The 16,593-nt window shown below is 35.9% G+C and overlaps 4 protein-coding genes and 1 long non-coding RNA gene across 6 annotated transcripts; 2 read left to right on the forward strand and 3 right to left on the reverse strand.

Moving 5' to 3' along the window:
• Positions 1-965: 965 nt before the first annotated feature.
• Positions 966-6,329, reverse strand: LOC149692083 (uncharacterized). The gene is made up of 13 exons (XM_089867739.1): positions 6,209-6,329; positions 4,820-6,118; positions 4,323-4,750; positions 3,944-4,102; positions 3,647-3,811; positions 3,379-3,459; positions 3,164-3,245; positions 3,001-3,077; positions 2,776-2,913; positions 2,530-2,664; positions 2,098-2,249; positions 1,820-1,979; positions 966-1,418 (listed from the first exon to the last, which is right to left on the reverse strand). Exons 1-13 carry the CDS (start codon positions 6,279-6,281, stop codon positions 1,335-1,337), a joined length of 3,033 nt encoding a protein of 1,010 aa, XP_089723865.1. The 5' UTR covers positions 6,282-6,329; the 3' UTR covers positions 966-1,334.
• On the forward strand, positions 6,302-9,836 carry LOC149692084 (uncharacterized). Its single transcript, XR_016382606.1, has 3 exons — positions 6,302-6,436; positions 7,198-7,299; positions 8,943-9,836. It is a non-coding gene; the product is annotated as an uncharacterized LOC149692084 (long non-coding RNA).
• Positions 9,837-11,858: 2,022 nt separating this feature from the next.
• SsRbeta (signal sequence receptor beta) lies at positions 11,859-14,059 on the reverse strand. The gene is made up of 6 exons (XM_089867749.1): positions 13,900-14,059; positions 13,453-13,626; positions 13,209-13,307; positions 12,871-12,982; positions 12,259-12,336; positions 11,859-12,034 (listed from the first exon to the last, which is right to left on the reverse strand). Exons 2-6 carry the CDS (start codon positions 13,617-13,619, stop codon positions 11,918-11,920), a joined length of 573 nt encoding a protein of 190 aa, XP_089723875.1. The 5' UTR covers positions 13,620-13,626; positions 13,900-14,059; the 3' UTR covers positions 11,859-11,917.
• Positions 14,060-14,262: 203 nt separating this feature from the next.
• Positions 14,263-15,312, forward strand: ND-18 (NADH:ubiquinone oxidoreductase subunit 18). Its single transcript, XM_089867750.1, has 5 exons — positions 14,263-14,414; positions 14,524-14,653; positions 14,724-14,899; positions 14,973-15,046; positions 15,110-15,312. Exons 1-5 carry the CDS (start codon positions 14,335-14,337, stop codon positions 15,211-15,213), a joined length of 564 nt encoding a protein of 187 aa, XP_089723876.1. The 5' UTR covers positions 14,263-14,334; the 3' UTR covers positions 15,214-15,312.
• On the reverse strand, positions 15,313-16,589 carry LOC149692087 (PRKR-interacting protein 1 homolog). Of its 2 annotated transcripts, XM_089867747.1 has the most exons (5): positions 16,506-16,589; positions 16,079-16,236; positions 15,837-16,016; positions 15,622-15,760; positions 15,313-15,518 (listed from the first exon to the last, which is right to left on the reverse strand). In XM_089867747.1, exons 2-5 carry the CDS (start codon positions 16,220-16,222, stop codon positions 15,340-15,342), a joined length of 642 nt encoding a protein of 213 aa, XP_089723873.1. In that variant the 5' UTR covers positions 16,223-16,236; positions 16,506-16,589; the 3' UTR covers positions 15,313-15,339. The 2 variants fall into 2 exon arrangements, with proteins under 2 accessions (XP_089723873.1, XP_089723874.1); XM_089867748.1 differs by lacking the exon at positions 16,506-16,589 and having other exon boundaries at positions 16,079-16,368.
• Between the last annotated feature and the right edge of the window lie 4 nt (positions 16,590-16,593).

Raw genomic sequence — 16,593 nt, forward strand, 5'->3', positions numbered from 1 at the left:
TTTTCCTCATCTTCTTCGGGCAAGATCCGGAAGTGGCGAATTTCAATTCTCTTAAATTGGCTTTTTTATATTATATTATATTTTACTTTTTAGAACGTATATGAAACGATGGATCTTGTATATGATATATATTTAACAATCATCTACTTTATTTTACCCCTTTTTCTTCTCACTCCTCAAAGTAGGGCCTTGAGACAGACAGAAAATGAATTTTTTGAAATCTTCTCTCGCTCTACGGCGCATTTTTTAGTAAGAAGATAGGGGGATGAAGAGAAAAGTAATATTAAGGACCAAATTTGAATGTGATTTTCGTGCGTAAAAAGAAGAGGAGTGGAGTTATATCCCAAAGGCATTCTCCATATACCTATTTTTTTCTTTTTTCACATAACCCGGTAATACTCTCCGTAAGTATGGTTCTATCATAGGGCATTATTCCATTGGTGATAAATTCAGCGAGACTGCAGCGACATCTTCAGTTAAAGATTTCTCCTCCAAACTGGAATATATTAAAGTCATGGCGTACTGTAGTGTTTCTTCATTGGTGGTGTTGTGTTACGGATAGAGATGGAAATCATGCTCAGTATGCCTTGATTAATTTTTCACTAAAGTGTCACCAGGAGACGCCTCTACTCAAAAACGAGATGCTTCTCTATCCTTTATGACGGATGGGGATCTTTTACTTATGGATAGCGTTATAGGGTTGTGCTTAAACTGAACTAGAGAGAAAAAATGTGATTTAGACAGATTATTTGAATTTTAAACCAGGCAATATCTATAACTTGAAGTAAATTATGATCCCAGGGACAGACGAGAGTCATGACGAATTATTTTTGCAAAATGATATTAGTTTCAATTCGAAGTTTTAATTGTTGATTGAAGGATAATTTTTAAACTCATCCAAATCTATTCCTTAAACTATAAACGTAAATTATGTGCAGAAGAGAGAAATAAGAGATCAAGCACAATTTACGAAACTCGTGAATATATTTTAATACTAGAGAGTGTTTCGTGAATTATTTAAAAAAATGACTACAGTTTGTAAAAACTAAAAAAAAATTAAGGTATATTTTTTATCTTTTCGGCTTCCTTTCTTCTTTATTATAAATATATCAGTGTGAACGCGACTCTATATAGTCCGTCCCAGTTTGATAACTCTTGAAACATAATACTAGCTAGTGTCATAGTTCCATATCGATGCTATAGAATCCTCATATGGGATGGACTTTACATTTAATATGTTTGTTAAAAAATACGGCTCTCGCGCCTTTTGGACAATCTTTTAAAAACTATTTTCTTCTTTGGCACTGCCATATTAATTGCCTTTCATCATTGTTTCAATGCAACTTCAAAGACATGAGCGACTTCAGAGAAGGTCTTTGTGAAGAGGTTCCCTGTCGTACGATAAAGTCGTGAAGTACCTGAGAGAAAATAAAAAGGTGTTATTGCCAAGGTCAACTCTGGAGATCAAGTAAGGATGAACATTCAACGATTTTCGACGCATTTTAACGACAGGTAAATTTAAACCCCTTTATAAAATGATCTTGTTGACAATAAGCCTAGTCGATGTAACTAAAAGGGGGTAAAACATTGCCTTCATCTTGCTTTTCGGCGCCTCCGCTCTAGGCGCTTTGGGTTCAGAGAGTGCAGGGAGACGGCGATGGGTCAACCCCCTTGTGTGTCTCGATACTGAGTGTTGCCTATTCCCACTTTTACATCGAAGAGACTAATTCATGCGTTGAACCAGGTCATAAGGTCAAAGGGTTAAAGGTCAAGCGAATGTCCAATCCTTTTAGATGAATAAAAGTCGAGCAATAATTACTTCGTGAATCAATAGATACTGATGTATAGTATGAACGGCTCCGTGTCGATCGTGCCTTAACCTAGAAACGCACCTTTGAACATCGACTATACGACTTTCTTCGTATTCCTTCATTAGAATATCAATGGCGATGACGGCCCCAGTTCGACCCGTTCCCGGACTATGTTTAAACAATATATTTTAGTTTTCTTCCCTGGAGGAATCCTTCTTCCGTTTGCTCCACGGGGGAATATAAGCAAGTAGGTTTGTGGGGATAGTGTGGGATGTACAGTACTAACCTGCAATGGACAACGAGAGGACCGGATGACCGATGGACCGGGTGTTTTTTCGTCTCTAGAATGAAAGAGAGCAGGGAAGAGTGATCTTCGGGCACTTTATGGGCCGGCCACGCGGTGTACCACAAATGAATCACTTCTCTGAATAGATTGCGCTGTTCGCCAACCCACCAGAAAAATACCGGAAAAAGAAGAAATCGAATCTATTTTAGACCCCCAACGAAAATCGGATTTCATCTTAACGTTTTTTAAACCGATGGAATATTTAAGGTATTTTAAGTTTATTATCGATTGAGTATGTTATTGATAGGAAATTTGACGCCATTAACCATATAATGTGATGGGAAATGCAGATTGTTTTGTTTTAAACAACAGTATGTATGTCCCTTAACGTGTATATCGCGTCTATCGCGTCTTGTTTTTAATTTGACTTACCTCAATTTCGTAAAGCTTAAAAGTAGAAACGACAAAATTTTCCCTGACGTCTTTACTCTGTAAGGACACTTGAAAGTCTCCGTAGGCTCGATTACAATCGTGAGTATTGTCCGGGAAGTACTGAGCGCAGCGACTCTGCGATGCGAAAAGGATGTTAGTCATTCATTAGAAACGTTTAACTAAGATCCAACGAGATAGGATTATAAGAGTTCGCTAAGAGAAAAAGAACAAGTCTTTCTTTCATACCGCTCCATTCTCCTCCAATTGGGTCAGCATAAGTATCATACGGCTCTGCTGCTCCCACACCATCCTCCAAAAATCGTTCACCGTTTCCGGTAACGGCGCTTGAGTCGCTATGTACTCTTTATCCTTGCCGCCATACCCCTAATTTAGTAAGGAAATAAGTTATACAAAGAAAGAAGACCCGAGCATTTCTTAGAAACGACTTAATGTAAATAGTATACTGCCTACTTTTACGAAATTGGCGTTGATGTATTCGGATATGGTTTCGTTATTCACTGGAGATAGACGAACTCTTGTAGATGGATCTATCGTTATACATCAAAAGAAATAATATTATATCATGCGTATTGTGTATAAGCGAAACGTCATAGGTATATAACTTGAAACTAACTGGGAATGACGTTAGCGTAACGGTTTTTAGTCTCGGCGCCATTGGGAACTTCTTCCAAGGCCGGTACGCTGATGGGCAACTTCTATAAGATTAAAGAACGAGTCTGATTTATGTTTTTTTTTCTGTATTTTCGGACGTTTCGTATATGTTTTTCTCTGGTAACTTATGGAAAATTGTCTCCATTGGGACGGAATGTATATATAAGGATTACAAACTTTGAATTCTTCTTCCAGAGCAGCTTTGTTATTAATGGCGTTCGTTAGACTAGAGAAGCTTAACGGGTGACTCGGAAATTCCTGATAGAGTGAACGAAACTATTAATAATCCGCCGAAAATTTTCCAAAAGAGGATGGAAGAAAACTCGAAAAAAAAAAACTTTGCTTAGACAACTTTTGAAATGAAAAAAAGTCTAGGCATTTTTTTTTCCTAATCTTCTTCGTCTTCTTCAACAACATCTTAAGTTCTTTTCTTCTAAAGACTTACTGGTTCGTCGAAAGCTTGATTTAAGAAAGAACGCAAAGAAAGTCTGCCTCTCTTTCGGCGTGTACTACTTCCTCTGTCGGGAAATGAATCCATGTTAAGTCCGTCCATCAAGGAGGGTGGTAGGCTGGCGCTGGTCGAGTGGGCGCCCCGTTGTTTAGCCACTAACTGAAAGAAGAATGGAGAAATAGAAAAGAAAAAAAAATCAAGAAATAAAACCAGAAGGGTGAACGAAACAATTCCCTAGTCGAAAGGGCGAAGGACTAGAAGATGGGGGATAATACAGAAATCCTCTCTTACAAGAATGACACTGAGAGTCACGAGACATATAGCGGCGATGACGGACAAAACGATTCCAGTTATAATGCTCGACTCGGAAAAGGGCAAGAATCCGCCGCTGGTGAGTTTGCTTTTTTTCTCTTCGACGGCGTCGTCTGTCAGGATCGAGACCTTGATCAACTTTACCGAAGAAAGAGAGGAAATAATAACCGTGTTAATAACACTGTTAATAATGCAAGATGTTTCACCCAACCCTCGGATCAATCATTATGCCTGACCAGCAATGCATCTCTAATTAGCAGTGTCTGCGCTAAACCTTTTTGTAAACAAATCCCTCCCAATCAAGTTGGGTTAAATCGTCCATCATGAGGCCTGTATTCAATTAAAAAACGTTTCTCACTTTATCACGGAAGACACTGGCGTACTCGTTCACGTTGGCTTTGAGTCTATCCCCGATCGTTTTGGTCATATTTTGATCGTAGTTGCCTTGTCGGTCATGAACAAGAAAGAACACGGATATTTTTACTGGGTTCTTGTTCTCCGAGAACGTCTTGTCCGCGCAATCGGATTGTAAAAATATGACTTGATCCATAGTGGTCTCTTTCAGTTCGCTCTCCTCCCTTAAAATATTGGTCAAGTCGTTTTGAAAGGTCTTTTTCTGGAAGCAGAACGTTTCCCAGTCCACGGCTAACGTCACATTGACCAAAACGGGGTATTTCTTTTGGCATTGCGTTATAGAGTTTGGCGATCCACAACTGGGTGGTGGTGATGACGGGGTCACCGAGCTAAGTTCTGTCACGGCTGAATGTAAACTCGGTGTTGCTAACACTGAAAGTGGGAAGATATTTAGTTTATAGAATTTGATAGCTTTATTTAGCTTAAAGTAGAGATGTGTACCTGTTGTAGGCGTAACTATAGTGGTTAGAGTGTAATGTGTCGATGTTGTGACTTTGGACGTGGTTAATTTTTGAGTAGGTTTCGGTTTATCGGGATAAAACGTAAAAGGTTCTTTGGGTTCAATCATCTTAGGCACGTCTTCCGTGTATTTAATTATGTTTGAACTTATTGGAAGGTTGGTCATGGTAAACACGGCTAAAGATTCTTCCTTTTTTGGTTCTTTTACGGGTTCTTCCTCTTCTTCAATCCTGTGCCGCGTAAACGTCGCTCGGGTCACATTTTCCTCCGAGTCTGTTCTCCCCTTCACGTCTTGGAAAAGAGAAACGTGCACCGAAACGGGTTGACCCATAGACGACCTTAAAGAAATCGAATCGTTCGAGGAAGGGGTGGCGACGTGATAGACCATCCTCGCGTCGACTGGGTTTACTTCAGTATCGTTCTTAGATGGAGTCGGTTCAACGGGAGGGGAGGGTCTGACCGTGGGTGTCCTTCGCGCGGGTGAGGGTTTGATTTCGTTTCTATAATCGACGTTCCCATCATCCTTGGTGGAAAACGAGGCTAGTTTTGGAGTCCTCTTAGTCGTGGTGTCTTTACCCGTATCGTTGACTATCGCGGAAGAATCGATTGGACTAGAAGGAGACGGCGGGTTAGAGTACACGGCTGGAGGACTAGGAGTTCTAAAACGCTCGGTTTCAACTGTCTCCGTGATCATGCTACTCGTTGCTGCTACCTTTGCGGTAGATGATGGTTCAATTATTTGACTAGGAATGATTATGGCCGATCGTGTTTCGCTAGAAAACCTTTGCGCGGGAATTAAGGACGCAACATCCTGATGTTTAGAGGGGTTTAAAGGACGAGTCGAATTGGAATCATCGATGAAATAATAATCTACGTTGTCCTTGAAGTCGGGTAACGCGCTTGGGACCGCGACGACCGACGCGTAGCTGAAATGACTTATCTTCCACGAAGATATACTCGATTGCAAATCGGCGCGGAGGGAGTCAATGTCGTAATTAAACTCCTCCGTTATTAACGAGGACGATATCAAGAAATTTGTATCAAATGGGAGTGTAATGTCGTAGGAATTATCCCAATATGGGGAATTGTCATTAAAATCATTTTCTAAAACGGTATAGATATCGTCTGTTTTTGGCGTATGATATTCAACCGATTTATCACTAAGATTCGGAACGGAAAAGCTCGGGACGATTATTCCCGATTCCGGTTCCCTTTGAGGTACATTTTGACCTTTCGCGGCCTCCGATTGATCGTTTCCGGATCTTCCCGACGAAACGCCATCTGCGCGAGAGAGAAACGATTTTACCCAAAATCAATAGCGAAATTAATTAATCGAGTTATTGGATTTTCGCCGAGGAAAGTGTAACTTACGAATTAGCAAAATTAGGATGAGAAATAATCGATTCCGAACTTGCCCTCTTTGCCAATGATGTTTTTCTATCATTGTCCTTGTACTTTTTAGGTACGAATTCTAGAAACCCGTCAAACTATTACGGAACCTCTATTTGACCATCGATGGTCCAGGGTTAACGACGAATGAAACGAATAGAACCTGCGCCACATCGGTTTCGTGTAATCTGTCATTTAATAAAAAAAGAAGTATGGCGTAAAGAATTTTTCCGAGTTCGCAATCAGGGTCGTGTTGCGATAGAGTTACAATATACGAAGATAAGAAATCACGGTTTTCTCGTAGTACTTTCTTTCCCACATAAATATAGAGCTATAAATTATTCGGTTTACTTATATTCCTAGAGCAAACTCCGAAACGCGTGGAGCGTACGCGACTTAAATCTCTCCTATCTAATCCCAGTTATCACCATTAAGTTGATATTATACTTGATAAATTATAAAGGTTCAAAGTGAAGGATACAATATTATTTTTCACCTGGCTTAATTAAAATATCAGATAATTAAGTAATCGCATATTATCTGAGTGTAATAATTGTTTTTAATGCATTACGTCCCTCTTTCAACATAATCCTATTGTTTTTAATTGAAACCTCCGTATCAATATTGACATAATAGTTTTGTTTATTAACATATATTATGCAGATATCGTTAGTTAATTAATAACTTTCACTTTAAAATTTGTAAACGTGAATTTCATTACGAAGGCGTGATTAGATTCCGTATCAAATCATTATTGAACTGGTAGTTGAACCCTTTTCTGTTCCGGAATTCGTCGAAATTGAAATAATAATCTTTAAGAAACAATAGAAATAAATTTGTCTGGCAGTAGACAAAAGATACCCCGTTATCGGTACCGAAAATTAATTATCTAAGCGTCAACCCTGATTCCATAAACCATTCTTTTATAAATTGTTTCATGTCTTTTAAATTATTATATTTTTAATCTTAAGAATTTCGTCTCTATCCAATTATCAACTGATATATATCCTTTACGTCCGTCACAATGGAAGTCAACCGATGACAACAAGATACAGAACGAATCCAATTTACCGGTATGTAATCATTTTAATATTATTTAATGACACGGGTAACGGTAAATAAATTTGATTATGTACGGCATAGCTTAAGTTTATAAGATATATTTTGTAAGTTTGGCACTGGTTTCTAAGTGGTAACCTATAAGTTCATAAGATATGTTGGCCGTAAGTTTGTCACTAGTTACAAACTGAAGCTTGTCATGAAGTGACGTAGATCATAGATTCGAGGTAAAGCGACGCCTGGTGAGGCACTGTCAAGGCTAAATAGGAAGATGGACTGCAAAATTAACCGAGTGTAGTCAAGTCTCGCGTCGTACTCGAACTAGCTCCCAGTAAGTCACTAGATAGCATTACGAAGTATATGGAACATATCTTATAAACTTATGGTAGCCGTAGGTGAAACGTCATAGATACGTCAGGTAAGACGCTATCAAGGATATAATATCGACTAAATAGGGAGCCAGAATGCAGAACCTAGTATAATCAATTCTGGCGTCGTTTACAATGGCTGTAGCAAGTGTCACACTTATAGAATATATTTATGATAATAAGTTCAATTCGTCAGAAAATTATCTATTTGAATTGAACCAGCAATAATAGAATTATTCGCTACATTTCGAAGCGTTTATGATTTATTCCATACCTTATTAATTTTCGGAGTGGCAGACATTCGAAAATCATTATCAGTTTTCAGTGTTAGTAAAATAGTAAAGTAGTCTTTGATCCAAATAACGGAAAACTGTCGCTCCTTTTTTCAAACCGAAACCGGTGGCCAAATATTTAATATTTTAATTGAAAATAAGAAACGAAATCGAGTGTCTTTCAAGGTATAAAATCGTTTGCCTAATGTGGGACAAAGATATAAATTTTGTCAAACGCTTTAACGTTCGTTGATAATATTACGCAAGTTTGCAATCCAAAGAACAAGTTTGAATCTAGGTATTTTCCATATCTTCTTTGGCCTTTTAACACGTAGAGGTAAACGCGTTCCCTCTTGAGAGATGTTATCGCAATGTTTGTATAATTATTTAGGACAGCCCTAGCCTGATCTTGTGGTTCCTTTAAATAAGTAAAAACAGCAAAACGAGTGTATTTTACCAAGTCAAATTACGTCGCTAGTTATGTAACAATGTCACGCTCTTTTATAACCAGAAAGCGGAAAGGGGGGCTTTCTCTATTTTCTCAAAATAGCGTGAGTCGTAAGTGCTCTATGCAAAGTCCATTACATGAAGTAAACACTCGTAATTTACCCGTGTTCGTCTTAATTTCATCATAAGTTGATAACGCATGTTCCATAAGTATGACTTAGAGACTTACTAAGAGCTAGTTCGAGAACGACAAGCGAGAATTGACTACACTCTGTTTAGCAGTCCATCATCCTATTTAGTCTGTATTAAGCCTTTTACGAGAATCTATGACCTACGTCACTTCATGACAAGCCCTCAGTAACCACTGACAAACTTATAAAACATACTTATGAACTTATTATTTAATTTAATTTATAGCTGTACGTTTAATTAGCTTAATCCAATTTAATTAAAATTCACTATGAAAAGTGCCATAATAGTTTTTAATCAGATTTAATCACACGTATTCACAAGTTTGGCAATTGTGGCATGCACGTTACTGTTTTACTTTAAGTTAACGAACTTTTTCAGTTTTCTTGTGCGAATTTAGGAAAGTACCGGACAAATTCAAGCGGTTTTGGACATTCCTTTCAAGAATCGTTTCCTTTTGTAATAAGTCTCAACAAGACGAAATTAATTAAGAACGAATGAAATTAAGCTACTTTATATCTTCGAGGGGTCTTTAAACGCGTAGGTGTGTTAAAGCTTGACAAAAGGGCCGTTCAACTTGGATGGTCAGTCAACCTCCGTACGTGCAACAGTCATGCATCTCGCGGAAAACCGCGCACGTGTTTTTAAATCAATATTCGTTACGTCATTTTTCCCATTTTTTTTTTTTCAAGTTTCGATCGAAACGGTGTGGTATAAATTCGGGGAATACTGTTTACAACGAATGATGGACAATAACAATTTAATCAAATATCATAAACATAAGAACGACGCGAGAATTGAATACACGCGGTTTTGCAGTCGATCTTACTATTTAGTCTGTACTAAGCCTACGAGAATCTATGACGTTTTACCTACGTCACTTCATGACAAGCTTTCAGTAAACAGTGGCAAACTTATGGAACATTATCTTATGAACTTGTGTTTGAAGCGTGGATAAGCGTTAGGCTACTACGCGGCAGGCTCTGAATATTATTTAAAATTGTATCAGGGCTTTGAGTAAATTTCTGATTACTGTTTGTTACTATTTACCTTCATGGGGCTCAAGCGATGAAAACTAAAATTGGTTTTATAAATGTTATCACGGCCATTTTTTTTCAGATTTAAATTATAGAAAAATTCCTACTTTATCGTTTAAGCGGTACTACCTGGCTTTTACATCTCTGTTTTAACATAAGCTTATAGAGGAAAAAATATATAATCGTGAACTTCGAATTTTGCTGAACTTATTTGAACAGCTTTCTCGAAAGAGGTATCTATATATATATAGATATATATATTTATATATATATATATATATATATATATATATATATATATATATATATATATATATATATATATTTGCGAATAAATAAGAAGCGACAGCTGTTTTCTATCCGATTGTCCGTTTCGCGCGTTGCGTACTTGGTGGATATAAGATTCCAACTTACTCAACCCTCGAAAGTCGAAATACGCCTTCTCTATGTCCAATATATACGTGTGTATATATTTATACATATGTATATGTTATATTATAATTTTATTATAATATAAAGAAGTTTCATAAATTTTCCTGGTTCTTTTATAAAAACGCTGACACAAAGTCATAAGGCGAAGAAATCCGGAAAACGTTACGCTCTTGCTTATTTAGTTTATATGGTACAATTAACTTAATTCTATGAAATTTTCAAAGCCTAACTCGGATTAAAATAATAATTTACGTACGTCGAAATAAACTATACGTATTCTTATTCTTTACCAATCAGCACCTTTGCTATTTTGACATTAGTTGCGCGAATTAATTTAACTACAGGTTCAAACAACGTAGAGGCAATTATAAAAAATTAACTAAGAAAAGAAAGAAAAATAGAGACTTACTGGAAAGTGTCAACATAGAGAGCAATAGGTTGTACGTCCTCTTAGCACGTTCTGCTCTGACTAAAAGATGTATAGCTTCTAACTCTAAATCCAGGGAAAGTAACGCGTATGGTTTTTGATGTCGCTTTGTAGATTTAGCTAGCGTTTCTATGACGACCAATGACCCAAACATAAATGGGGAAAGTTATTTCGCAAGTTACGCCGTCTATTTATTCCGGTCTAGGGTGCCGTTATAAACTTTCGTTAGCGCTATATTGACTATTTCGTCCGTGTCTCCTCTTGCAACTTGACCGTCTTAGGAGGCCTACGCAACTTCAGAGCGCGGTAATTTTTGAAATTTATCTGAACAGAATTTAAAATTGAAACTATTTTGATGGTTAAGCGTAACTGGTGACATCCTTGTATGCTAAACCATGCACCGACTAAGGCCAGAACACTCAGAATCGAAACTTTTTAAAAGGTGAAAAGCCCTTAATTAACTCGGACTACCAGAGTATTGGAAAAGGGTTCCCCTTGAAATTGTATTAGTGTATTGTCTGTTGTAGTTTGTACGCTGGCATTGAAGTATAGATTCATGCTTATACTGTTTGTTTTATTCCTTTTTGGGTCTATTCAGGAGAGAAAGAGTTACCTTTTTGAGGGTGCATAAGGGTGCGAAAGTTTTAAAAAAGATGTTGAATAGGGCTTTTCTCTTCATGATTAGCCGTTCTAATCGATTATTTGAATTAATTTACTCTTAATTAGTGAAAAAAAGCAAAGTTGCCAAGCTGACTGAAGTTTTTTTTTTTTGAAACGCCCGCTACGCAGCATCAGCGCCTTCTGTCATAAATTTTCTCTAAGTACACGGGTGCCTGAGAGTGATTTAAATAAAATATAGTTGAAAAAATATCTTCTTAAGTTAAAATTGATGTTTTGATTAATACAACTTGTTTATAATAAATTACCTGAAACAATTAGTCCGGGATAATTAAAAACTTAAAAGGGGACCTAAGCTGATTAAAGTACTGAATTTTGGCAGAGTTAAGCTGACTAAAGTATAGCATTGTGAGCCCAGTTAAGCCGTCCTATCAGGGACCAGTTGGGGGCTATAGTTTTTGAAATTTCTAAGGCTTGAATTAAAGAAGGCTAGTGATATCACCAAAAACTAGCTCTCAGGGGAGAGAATTAGAAAAATACTACATGTCTTCATTAGTTAATAGAGTAATGGCACCTTCTTACCTTTGACTGTATTAAGCTCTATGGGTAGTTAACATGGAGTGCCACTACTCTATTCTGGTTAGTTTTATTTTTCCATCTAATTTTATAATAATACCATATTTCAAGTATCATTTAAATAGGCCTAAGTGCAGTCTGAGCAAAAGGGAAGTATGTGTAACTTGGTAAATAATAAAAACTCGTGAGTCACAAAATTCACAATGGTTTTAGAAAAAAATTATTTCTTCATTCACACCATAATTACAACAATACACAAAAAAATTTTAGTGTTTCTTTGCTTGTTTAATAATGGCTTCGTATTTAGACTTGCTGCTGTACCACAATAAGAAAGGAATTCCGAGAGAAGGTAGGGTCATCACTGCAAATGCTGCCCAATCCAACTATGGTTTAAAATTAAAAGAAATGTATTAAAAATAATTCTTAACAAACCAAAAAGATTTGTTACATCTCAATCAGTGTGCAAAACTTATATAAAAAAGTTTGACAATGGTTTTGAGTGTTTTTTCTCTAGCACTAGGTCTGAGCCAATAGAGATACGTAATTATCTCCTTAGAAATTCACTAGTGCTCTAATTTACGTGATTAAATCATGTTATAACAATTACCATATGAGGAGAAAACTTTCTGTCAAAATCTCTTAAGGCAGCTACACCACCTTCACCCGGTTCTGATGAATATCCAACCTATAAGATTTTAAATTAAATTAATAGCTTTAATTGGCCTTATTCCTGATCAACGCCACCGAGGCGTAGCGGCGACTTTTGGAACTATAATAATACGGTAGCCAATTACAGGTGGCGCTGGAGCCGATGGACTCTGATGGAGATCTGTTATTTTCTCTATTTTGAATCATGTGAATAGCCAAGGCTTAACAAGCGATATGGTTTCAAAAGTATTAAAAGTTGATTTTACCTTTCTTATTCTGTCTAATATTATGAAATAAGACTTTCGGAGTAAGTTTTCATTCGATTTTGGTCTATTTGGAGATTATTCGGTTAATAATAATTAGTTAAAACATGTTTTTTTTGAAGTTGAAGCGGTAATAATCAAAACATAGAAAATAACAGATCTCCATCAGAGTCCATCGACTCCAGCGCCACCTGTAATTGGCTACCGTATTATTATAGTTCCAAAAGTCGCCGCTACGCCTCGGTGGCGTTGATCAGGAATAAGGCCAATTAACAAAAGAACATTAGAAATAAATCTATTTAAAATACCTGAACTTCTTGGGAATCTTCCGAAGGCAAGTAGGTTACTTCAGCAGCGGAAAAATTGTAGTAACCAGGGATTTTTGGTTTTACAATAACAGTGTGACTTACATTTGTACCACTAAAGTAAATACATTAAGGAAATTAATAAAATGATTTTAAAGACGGAAACATGATTTGTTTCATATCAATCAGTGTGCAAGAACTATTTAAAAAAAAATTCCGACAATGGTTTTGATTGAAGTTTAATCTAGCACAATGTCTGACCCGTGAAATCAACTATGATTTTGGGAATTCAAAAGTGCCTGAAGTTCTGAACTAATCAAAAAATATCAAAAAAAGGATACGGTCCTAATCTATCCAATTTAAATTTCAGCAAACCACTCGTAACTTCAAAAACTTCTTCAGGGAAACTGGCGTCTACCAGTTGGATATTCAAAGCAGCGCTGTTGCAAAACATTATAAACTTAATATTAATTAAATTAAAGACATTATTACTTTATATGCCTAAAAAGATAAAACCCATACCCAAGCAACAAAATGGCCTACACCAATTTCCGTTTATGGAAGATTGAAATAAATCCAATTCACCTTCCTCCCACATTGTAGATACTGTAATCCACAATTATATCCTTTCCCTCCACTAAGAAACGATTTAAAATGTGTTTGTGCACTAGAAGTCTCGCTTGGCTATCTTCATCAGCCAAAGAAGTTAGGCAAAACGGTAATAGAACACAGAGTAATATATGAATCTGCATAGTTTCTCTAGAAATAAAGAGCAGCCACATCAATGACTATAACCTAATTACTACTAAAACGATCTTATTTTATCTTAATTACTATTTAATTAAAGAATATGACAGACAAAATTAGGCTCAACACAAGGGTTAAATGGCCATAATCATAAATTATATAATATACACTACACGTTACAAAAATGAAATACAAATTATTAAAACAGAAACGAAACTTTCATTTCTACAAGGTTTTATTTTATTAATTTAAAATAAATTATTATTAATTTTAACTAAAACTTACCTAGGCCTTATGCCGAACAACGTGGTCCCTTCCGAAGCGTCAACCGGAACAAGAATGTTAAGAGGTTGTGCGCTTGTGCCGCGTGCGTGCTGGCAAAAAGGGACGACAGCGGAGCCGGAAACCGGTAAAGAGCAACGTCCTCAATGACGTCACATACTGTCGCGCTGGATACCCGGATATAAGTAAAATTAAAAAAAAATTAACTATTAATAAATAGTTATTAAGGTGGTCTTCAGTGGGAAAATCTGGTTTTGCAAAGTGATTAGAGAGGTAAACCTTTCCTTTGACCAAATCACATCTCATCTTCCACAGAACCTAATGTTAATGTTATTTTCGGAACCTTTTGAATTTCCCGCCTATAAACCTATAAAGAGTGGGCAGATTGGGATATTGTTCGCGTGATCGAGTGTGCTGTGCATTAACACAATAACCTTAATGGTAACCAAGATGTCTGCTGTGGTACTAGGAATTTCGAGATCTCTGTGGAGAAATGTAGTATATTCCAGTAAATACAGGTAATTTTATACTTCTAAAATAGCCGCAAATTTAAATTGGAATGTTAATATTAAAATCTAAACCAAATTAAAAGTAAACCCATTACATTACTGAAATTCACCTGTTTAGGAACTACGCGACCTTGTCCTCAACCCTCAATGCTAATGAACCAGTTAAGCCACTTCAGTCTGTCAAGAAAGATGTTCAGGAGGCTTTGAAAGAGTCAGTTCATGTGGAAACAATTACTGTTACGGAACCTGTAAGTTTTCTAATCTAATCTCCCCTTCAGTGTAGAAAAATGCTTTAATTAATAAAATATACCTCCCAAGACTGATATCAGCAGTATCACCGGAGTACCGGAGGAACATATTAAAACCAGGAGAGTAAGAATATTTATGCCAGCTAGAAATGCAATGCAGTCTGGAACCAACAACATCCACAAATGGAAAATGGAATTTGAAGGACGAGAGAGATGGGAAAATCCTCTTATGGGATGGGCTTCAACGTAAGTACCTTAAAAAACCATTTATTTCTTTTTAAGTTCAAATAAATTAATCTAAGTCTGTTTTAACCCATAGAGGTGATCCATTATCTAATATGACTTTGCAATTCACTGATAAAGAAGATGCCATTGCGTTTTGTGAAAAAAATGGTAGAATTTAAATAGAACTTATGAGATTTATGAAATGAATTAACATAATTTTTTCATATTAAGGGTGGCCCTACTCGGTAGAAGAACCTCCAATAAGGTTACCCAAGAAAAAAAGCTACGGAGCCAATTTCTCCTGGAATAAGCGTACACGAACTAATACCAAATAAAAGCTATCTTTAAACTGATTTCCTTATAATAATAAAAATGACAGAGTAGTAGTGATGTATTATGTACATATGAATAAAATATTGAATTAATTGAACAAATTATGTGGTTATAATTGGATTTAATTGTCATTTTTCAATAGGAGTTTCAGATTGTTCATTATCCTTTGATTCAACAGCTTCGTCATTGTTTTCTTCATTATTTTTTGGGCTTTTCCTTTCTTCATTAGACTGATCTTCATTCTCTTCCTCTGACTTATCTTCTTCCGAGTCAGATTCTTCACTTTCATTTTGTTGTTGCTGTGATCCTAAAATATTTTAATATTATTTTAAAACATGATCCTACTTTCAATTAATTTTAATTTTAATTTTAATTTAAAGCTTTTAAAATTAATTATCTAATATCTATACCTGTATTATTCTTATTAGATTTAAATTTCTTTTTCCCCTTTTTTTTCTTTAACCTTTTAGCCCTTTTTTTGGCGGTTTTTTCCTCAGCTAGTCTTTTATTTTCTTCAATCCTTCTATGATAGGCGTCATTTTTATTTTCCTGAAATGAAAAAGAAAATTAAAAATCATGATTTCAATAAATAAATTAATTATTAATTAATAAACTGATAACTTACAATTGCAGCTTTTTCATCAATGAATTTTTGTCTAGAATATTCTTTCCTTCTTAAATGACGGTATACATGAAACTCCCCACTTCCAGCACCAGCGCTAGATCCCATAACATTTCTGACAAACTCCGGTGGATCATGAGTTTTCTTTTCTCTTGTTGATGGAGGAATAATTATGGGCTTTTCCTACAACGAAAACCACTCATTAGTTTTAAAACGATAAGAATATTAAATATTTAGTACTCAACTGGATCTTGCATGAGGCGTTCAAGCTTTATCCTTTGTAAATCAGTAACAGATTTTGGGATAATGAGAGAAGCTCTATGTTTTGGCTTTTTGGAGTTTTTGTCATCTTTGCCAACAGCATCTGTTCTTCCTTCGCTTATATTCATTCTAATTTAAAGCCCTAAAACAACTAATAACTTAAGTTGAACATATTTACAAATGAAAAACGAGTCCGGATCCCAGAGCTAAGTGAAAAACAAAACAAGCACAATAGCCAAGGCTTAAGAAAAAATTATATAATTCAATAGAAACAGAAATTTAAATGTCCAATAACCGTAATTGCAACTTCATTCACTAAAAAAATGCTTAATAATTAATGATAATACTTAAACTTATACTTGAATATATTTTAAACGCTAACATAATCGAAATTAAAAATAGAGTACTCACAAAACTCATATATTTCAATATTTGACGGAACAAATAGTCGTCTGCACTCTGCTGCATTTTCTGAACATAGCCAACTCGATCACGCAGT

Source organism: Phalangium opilio, unplaced genomic scaffold, assembly GCF_054372755.1.
Source record: "Phalangium opilio isolate 3A_F unplaced genomic scaffold, DU_Popi_V2 ptg000024l_1, whole genome shotgun sequence".
Lineage (NCBI taxonomy): Eukaryota > Metazoa > Arthropoda > Arachnida > Opiliones > Phalangiidae > Phalangium > Phalangium opilio.

What these genes read in the sequence shown, in the direction of transcription:
- LOC149692083 (XM_089867739.1), bottom strand. Translation starts at nt 6,281, where the DNA reads ATGATAGAAAAACATCATTGGCAAAGAGGGCAAGTTCGGAATCGATTA. An exon ending in CATCCTAATTTTGCTAATTC is followed by an intron (nt 6,119 to 6,208) that starts GTAAGTTACACT and finishes TCTCTCGCGCAG; the next exon opens with ATGGCGTTTCGTCGGGAAGA. An exon ending in CCAGTGTCTTCCGTGATAAA is followed by an intron (nt 4,103 to 4,322) that starts GTGAGAAACGTT and finishes TCTTCGGTAAAG; the next exon opens with TTGATCAAGGTCTCGATCCT.
- SsRbeta (XM_089867749.1), bottom strand. Translation starts at nt 13,619, where the DNA reads ATGCAGATTCATATATTACTCTGTGTTCTATTACCGTTTTGCCTAACT. An exon ending in ATCTACAATGTGGGAGGAAG is followed by an intron (nt 13,308 to 13,452) that starts GTGAATTGGATT and finishes GTTTTGCAACAG; the next exon opens with CGCTGCTTTGAATATCCAAC. An exon ending in AAATTGGATAGATTAGGACC is followed by an intron (nt 12,983 to 13,208) that starts GTATCCTTTTTT and finishes TATTTACTTTAG; the next exon opens with TGGTACAAATGTAAGTCACA.
- ND-18 (XM_089867750.1), top strand. Translation starts at nt 14,335, where the DNA reads ATGGTAACCAAGATGTCTGCTGTGGTACTAGGAATTTCGAGATCTCTG. An exon ending in GTATATTCCAGTAAATACAG is followed by an intron (nt 14,415 to 14,523) that starts GTAATTTTATAC and finishes TCACCTGTTTAG; the next exon opens with GAACTACGCGACCTTGTCCT. An exon ending in TGCGTTTTGTGAAAAAAATG is followed by an intron (nt 15,047 to 15,109) that starts GTAGAATTTAAA and finishes TTTCATATTAAG; the next exon opens with GGTGGCCCTACTCGGTAGAA.
- LOC149692087 (XM_089867747.1), bottom strand. Translation starts at nt 16,222, where the DNA reads ATGAATATAAGCGAAGGAAGAACAGATGCTGTTGGCAAAGATGACAAA. An exon ending in AACGCCTCATGCAAGATCCA is followed by an intron (nt 16,017 to 16,078) that starts GTTGAGTACTAA and finishes TTTTCGTTGTAG; the next exon opens with GAAAAGCCCATAATTATTCC. An exon ending in TTGATGAAAAAGCTGCAATT is followed by an intron (nt 15,761 to 15,836) that starts GTAAGTTATCAG and finishes TTTTCATTTCAG; the next exon opens with GAAAATAAAAATGACGCCTA.